The sequence below is a fragment of the Mytilus edulis genome, chromosome 8 (assembly GCF_963676685.1).
Source record: "Mytilus edulis chromosome 8, xbMytEdul2.2, whole genome shotgun sequence".
Lineage (NCBI taxonomy): Eukaryota > Metazoa > Mollusca > Bivalvia > Mytilida > Mytilidae > Mytilus > Mytilus edulis.
In genome coordinates, this window is record NC_092351.1 from 70,201,183 (window position 1) to 70,208,487 (window position 7,305).

Sequence of the window (7,305 nt, forward strand, 5' to 3'; positions counted from 1 at the left end):
ATACTTGTTTTAAAGTCTTCTAAGATCATTTTCCTGATGAGTAATTACTTCTTTTTAAGAAATATACTTTTATGCTTTACAATACGTTTAAAAATACCATTGACAGATAATCATTTGAAAACAGATCGTGCGTGTGTAGATTTGTGACTCGTAATGATTTAGTTATACTTTATTCGATATTGAAAGTTTATAGTTTGCTTAATGGGGGAAGGGATGTCACGAGAACTGTTTTAACACCATGAAATTTGTACCAATATCGATTCAGGCTATCTTGATCATGTGTTGTTTTTTGGAAGTTTTTTTCATTGTTTTTCACTCTTGAAGATATATGGATTAGTTAAGACAATGGGTAGTACGACAATGTTTGAGCGCTCATGATCCTAATTTAACTCACCAAATTGTACGCCTGTACTGAGTCAGGCTTTCTGGACTACGTATTTAATATAAGTGTGGTCTATTGCACTATCCAATAATTTTGTAGTCCTGTTATTTGATTTAAGTATTGCTTAGTATGTATATCTTATATTAGTATAACGAAATCTAAGATCAATACTTTAATTAGATTGATATTTATGAGAAGAAAGGAAATCAACATGTATTCTTCGATGGTCTTATTTTAGTGTAATCGTAACTATATACAATCAAGTACCTCATACATTCTTTGTGTTGATTTCGCACCCTTTCTGTCCTACTACGTATTATACAAATATGCACTGTGCTTCTATGTTTCTATTGTTTGATTAAAATAGATATTCATCATTGTTTCTCATCAATGTTTTCCAATTATAAGGACTATAGAAACAATTATATTATAAATGGCTTTTCCGATATCCGCTCGTATACAATCTCAGTATCCATTCAAGATTGCAATTAATTTTCAGCTTAATTGTTCGATACGTATTAGATCGGTATTGACATATTTCGCTACTAATTGTTTATCGTTTAGAGTACGACTGCACTGTCTTTCCTAAGTTTCAGTAAAGCTATCTCTACGGAGCTGAGTAGTTTTATTAGCCGGTCACGTGGAGAACATAACAAAACAACTACGACTGGTTCAGATATTGGAAACGAATTTTGTTGCAGTCCTTAAGCATGCATTTTAAAAAAAAAAAAAAAAAAAAAAACAGTTGTTGGCATGACACGGGTTATGTTCTTCTCATATATTTTATGATAGTATGATACTAAACCCCTAACGGGAGGGATTGTACCTGATATTCATATGATGAAGACATAATCTTTCAATCAGTTTAATTGAGGTCTGGAGCTGGCATGTCAGTTAACTGCTAGTAGTCTGTTGTTATTTATGTATTATTGTCATTTTATTTATTTTCTTTTGTTACATCTTTTGACATCAGACTCGGACTTCTCTTGAACTGAATTTTAATGTTCGTATTGTTATTCTTTTACTTTTCTACATTGGCTAGAGGTATAGGGGGAGGGTTGAGATCTCATAAACATGTTTAACCCCGCCGCAATTTTGCGCCTGTCCCAAGTCAGGAGCCTCTGGCCTTTGTTAGTCTTGTATGATTTTAAATTTTAGTTTCTTGTGTATAATTCGGAGTTTAGTATGACGTCCATTATCACTGTACTATTATGCATATTTTAGGGGCCAGCTGAAGGACACCTACGGGTGCGGGAATTCTCGCTACATTGAAGACCCATTGGTTGCCTTCGGCTGTTGTTTGCTCTATGGTCGGGTGGTTGTCGCTTTGACATATTCACCATTTCCTTTCTCAATTTTATTAACAAATCGGGAGGAGAGGTGGCATTTTTCACTGTCACGTACATTCCCCTATAGTAGCTCATAAGCCCATGTTTATCTTGTCTAGTCTTAATTTCAAAATACAAAGTTTATCTTATTCTATTAGCAAAGATACAGAACTGTTTGAAATGGTACTATTTTAACAGCCTATCTGTACATTTGTATACAAATTACTATGTTTTTGTTTTAAGATGATACTTAAATTATTGTATTTGTTTATGTTTTGTAGAACGAGGTTGGACAACAGTCACAGCAAATGACATCTGTCAGAGCTGGCCTTCAGAGAGCGTATCTAGACGGATTGGACTTCCTCCGAAACAAGATCCAGGACTCGGAACAGGAAGTGCAAAGTTTGCAACAAAGTTTTTATAGTTCCGAGGAGGCAAAGGGAGATAATTTAACTCAAAAACAGATAGACTATCTGAAACAAGTGAACGACAAGTTGTTAAACGCAAATAATGAATTAAAGCGCAAAAATATAAAGTTGGAAATTATAGATAGTGAAACACGCCTTGTTGGTCTTATCAATAAACTCAGAGAAGCAATGGAATATGACAAAGGCGAAATTACGATGATAACTGAGTTCTGGGAAAATCTCAAAAATACGGTTGATGGTTTTCGTGCCTTAGTTGAAAAATTTCAAAATAGTGTATTAAATCGGTTAAATCAGAGTTGCATTAGCTACAGCAGTGACGATATTAATCTAGAAGTTTCAAACCGTTATACCTTGGATATTTCTGATTATATAACGGAATTAGAACGCGAGTTGACAAATACGAGACTACTTCTAAAAAGTTTAGACAGTGGTTTACACCAGGATTTATTCAAAGATTCCGAATTTTCAGAGAAATTGCTGGTTGCATGTGATTTGAAAGCTTTTCCTATATTAAGACTTATACCAGATCTTGAAAATAAAATCAGTAATTTATGTGATATTTCTAGAAAATGGTTAAACAGAGATGAAGAATATATGTATGAAGTAAACGATTATATACGGAAAACACGAACAATAACAAAAAGGAGATCAGACGTACTAAAAAATCAAAAAGAAAAGCAAAAGAAAATTGAAAAATCGGTTAAATCAACTCAAATATTACTGCAAAACAACAGGGAAAAGCTGCATACTATTGAATCAGAATTGAATCAGTTAGATGAACAAATTGCAGGTTACGAACACGTGAAGAAGAGTAAGCATGAAGAAAAGGAACAAAAAGCTAATATGGCAGACTTTCTAAAGCTTACATTGACACAAACGAAGAAAAACTACAGTCTCCAAATCAAGAGACAGAAACTATTAAAACAAGTTCGCGAATTAGAACAACTGCTCATAGCTATTGAGAGGGAATTATCAGATGTTCAAGATAAAAAGGTCGAAAGAGACCAAGCAAAATCATTGCTGACAGAAAAAGTAGAAAATAGTCAAAAATCATATGGTGCTGCAAGAAACGAATTTAGTAAATATTCGGACGAACTTGAAACACTTGAACAGGAAGTTAATATTTTATCAGGTCAGCTGTTACAACTTGAGATTATACAGACTTATAAAACAAGCCCCGAAAACATGGAACAGATATTTGACCGACCACAAACTGTTAAACTGGCACCTTCATTGAGGGAGAAAATTAAAAATAGAAAGCGAAAGGTCGGAACACAGAAAGTAGACTAGTTTCCGTGTCTGGGTGTTTTTTCACTTGTTAAATTGCACTTTAATGTATTCTATGTACCATGACGCATTTCACTGAGATATAGAGTTAAGGAGGATTAATAATCTTTCAATTGACGTCTATCAAATTTTGATAAATGCTATAAAGTATCAATATTGTTAGTTATACACCTATTTCATGCCATATCTACGAAACTTTAAAATAAATAGACTAAAAAAGTTTTCTCTAAAGGGGTCCAACCTAGGGTTCTGAATATGTGATTAGCAGTACTGCTAGTTTGAATATCCGATTCACTAGTTAATTGAAAGTGCCGATTAAAGCTCTTTTAATGGGCGAGTGTGTCGGGGATACTATTACCTCATTCCCTGTGACTTTTAAAACAAACACACATTCCATAAAAGAGAGGTGACGAAAAGTATACAAGGAAAAGTTAAAATCATTAAAAAATTATCTGACCTACATTACACAAATACAGAAGTGATTTAAAAGGTATATAGAGAATTATAATCATTTCATGTTTTATTCCGGATAGATTTTTTTTATCTATTTACTTTTTCATTTACCTATAGCGCTGCATAAATAAAACACATTCTTAAAAAAAATCTGATAAATAAAAAGGTATTCATTTGATCGATTTTTCAAAAGGTTCTTTTGAAAAGGTCCGACATTTTGTAAATATGGAATACAAATATGTCTCTCTTTTTTAACTGAACCAAGGTGATTTAATTGGCAAATCGCCATGCGTTGTAACTAAAAGCCTTTTGATACTGTACTCAAAAGCCAAATATTTTTATTTCAAATTGAAATTTTATCTTTTGGAAATCTTTAATTGTGTACTCTGTATTTAAGTTTAGTTTATGTTTAAATACACCTTGCCTCCCTGGAAACGATGATAATCGCCATTAACGGAAATCTTGGCCGGTAATCCCCTTCCTTAAACATGTTAAACAAATATCCACATAGAAAAAGTCAAATATAACAAGAAATTATGAAACGTCAACGACTGCTGAATATTATTTTAGGACTGTCCACGTAAATTCATACAAAAAGCAAGTTCAACAATAAGGCTGCAAAATTATTTCTTCAATTCTTTTGAGCATTACCTTTGAAGTTGTACACCAGATAAAGTTGTAAATTTCAAGGCCTGGAATTCATGTTTTGATTTTTTTTGTTATAACGTTATAGTTATGTTTAAAAATGAAACCGTGTAAATTCTTAAAAGAAACTTTAAAAAATAGTTCAAAATAAATTTCTTTGTATATAGTAGAAGTCGACTGCTACAAAACGTCCCAAGGAATTCTCTTTCAAATCAAACATGCTTATGTCATCAAGAAAATAGATAATTCATGATAGAGGATTTTATTTTATTTACTTTAATGTATTGTTAAACATATTTTGTAGATAAGAGACAAACAGGTATGTCACCCTGTGGTTATATCATAGTATTGATCTTTATGTTTTTATGTTTACAAAAGCGTCTTTCAACACAATATTTTGTAATTTTTCACTTGATAGTTAAATTATCAAATTGAAAGTGATTTAAGACAGATTTGTGAATAGTTGAATCAAGTATGGTCAGAAACATAATTTTTACCCCTGCCCCCTAAATATCATTGGAAGGGAAAATACGTTAGCATCTGCATTTAAGACGGTATATAAAGTCAATGACAGATGTTTTTTTCCATCTGTTCAGACAAGATGCCAAGTTACTTGTCTTTTTTTGTTTTGGCGTTAAAACACATGTCATGGAGGTGTTAAAAATATAATGATTTTTTTTTCACACAAGTTATTTTAATACTAAGTATATGAATTCTTAAAATTAACACCCCGGGTGTTTGACAAAATAGAGTCAATATTTGTTGCTATTTCTGATTTTCACCTGCGACAAAACTCCATAACAACGAGATAGAGAGAAAGTAACGATGCACAGAAAATATTTGGACTAATTCAAAATATAAGATATGCAAGCATTTTTCATAATCAAACTAACTCTATCAGATCTCTAATTGACATTTTTGTTGACCTCATTTTAGCCTAATCGGAAAATAGACAAGTTGTCAAAAGTTAAATATGATAATGAAAAATCCCAATAATTCAAATTCAATAGGTATATAACATTTATCTTACTTAGTATTAGATATTTGTCCGGCTTTTGATACTATCTTGAAGTCAAGTACAATCCATGATGTATTTTGTTCTACGATGACACGAAAGAATGAATGGAAGAATTATGACTCTTCTATGTGATATGATTGTTGTAGTAAGGCATCACTATGACTGTTCTTTGTTATATGAATTTTTGTAAGGCATCACTACGACTGTTCTTGTGATTTGGCTGTTGTAGTAAGGGTTGTTTTATGTGATATGACTGTGGTAGATTTGTGTATTTTGTACATGTTTACGTCAATATTATGTGATTCCGTGTATGCCAAAAGATACGCAAAATAAATTTGTTAAAAATGATCAAGGTCTTGTTATATAAATAGTTGTATTACACGACGTTTGGAAATACCATTGAAACTTCATAATCTGATAAAATTTCATTGCTCGTATTTTAGATGGCGCCTGTGTTTACGATTTCTATATGTAGACAATGTTTGAAAACAAAACTTGTTTCAAACTAACATGGAAAAAAAACAGGATGAAAAGAATACGAGCTTCCCTGTAAGAAGATGATTTTTAACTTGGAATGGTATTTTTAAACAAAGGATATTTCGTTATTTATAAAATATTATTGTTTGTTTACACGATGTTTGAACTTTGGCCAGAATTTAAAAAGCCGAAGTTGTTCTATGTTTATCATGAGACAACATCAAATAAAAAAACTAATCAAACCGACTTTAGATATCTTACAAACATACTTGTCTTAAATTGATAATAACTAGAGACAAAATTTTGGGATGGTCCCTTTAACAACATGACTCATTTGAAAGGGAGTTTATATATCTCACAATATACTGCATCTCCAACGTCTATAAAACTAGAACTCTACATTATTAAGCATGATTTCATTTCAAATTAACAACTATAAATACTTAATTGCTATACTAGAAAAAAAAACATATGATACGATATCTTAAGCACGATACATTTTATTAAAATTTTATTTTTACCGAAAAACCTGCAGCAGACGATACATGTTTATTGAATAAGCTTCCGCAGAAATACCTGCTTGTTGAAGGATCTTACCAGATGCGTCAGATATTCGCATATTTAGGGGTTTGGAAAGCCAAAATATAAAACGTTTCAAGAGCGAGGGCATTATAATCACTTAACCATACACTAATACTGCCTAAGGGCAACTTTACCCGAAGGAATTTAACCATACACCAATACTGCCTAAGGGCAACTTTACCCGAAGGAGTTTAACCATACATCAATACTGCCTTAGGGCAACTTTACCCGTAGGAGTTTAACCATACACCAATGCTGCCTTAGGGCAGCTTTACCCGTAGGAGTTTAACCATACACCAATACTGCCTTAGAGCAACTTTACCCGTAGGAGTTGCACTTTTTGTACAATTTCATGATTTGTGCACTGAAAATAACGGAAACAAGTTATAATTTTGAGAAAAGTTTGCAGAGATTTATTGAGAGTTGTCTCATTGACACTCATATCGGATCTACTTATATCTATTCAATTTTTCTTTGATCGACATGAACTATATTGTAGAATTACTTTTATACAACAAAGTATTCAAATATAACTGCAACACGAAACTCGTCAAAAATGTCGATACTGCAGTTCCAGAAAGACCATTACCAATTAACAATATATATATACATAGCAAATTTACAGATCTAACATTGTTGGGTTGATGTTTAGACGAGTTATATATATAAATATATATACAACATACACAGTCACTGACTCACATA

At 32.1% G+C, this 7,305-nt stretch overlaps 1 protein-coding gene across 5 annotated transcripts in view; it reads left to right on the forward strand.

Annotated features, from left to right (window-relative positions):
- The window catches only part of LOC139486154 (putative leucine-rich repeat-containing protein DDB_G0290503), a 37,908-nt gene extending 32,021 nt beyond the window's left edge, over nt 1-5,887 (forward strand). For all 5 annotated transcript variants that reach the window (XM_071270903.1, XM_071270901.1, XM_071270900.1 and 2 more), the window contains exon 2: nt 1,992-5,887. In XM_071270903.1, coding sequence (XP_071127004.1) covers nt 1,992-3,428 — 1,437 coding nt within the window. In that variant the 3' untranslated portion in view covers nt 3,429-5,887. The remainder of the gene's footprint in view (nt 1-1,991) is intronic.
- The last annotated feature ends 1,418 nt before the right edge of the window (nt 5,888-7,305 follow it).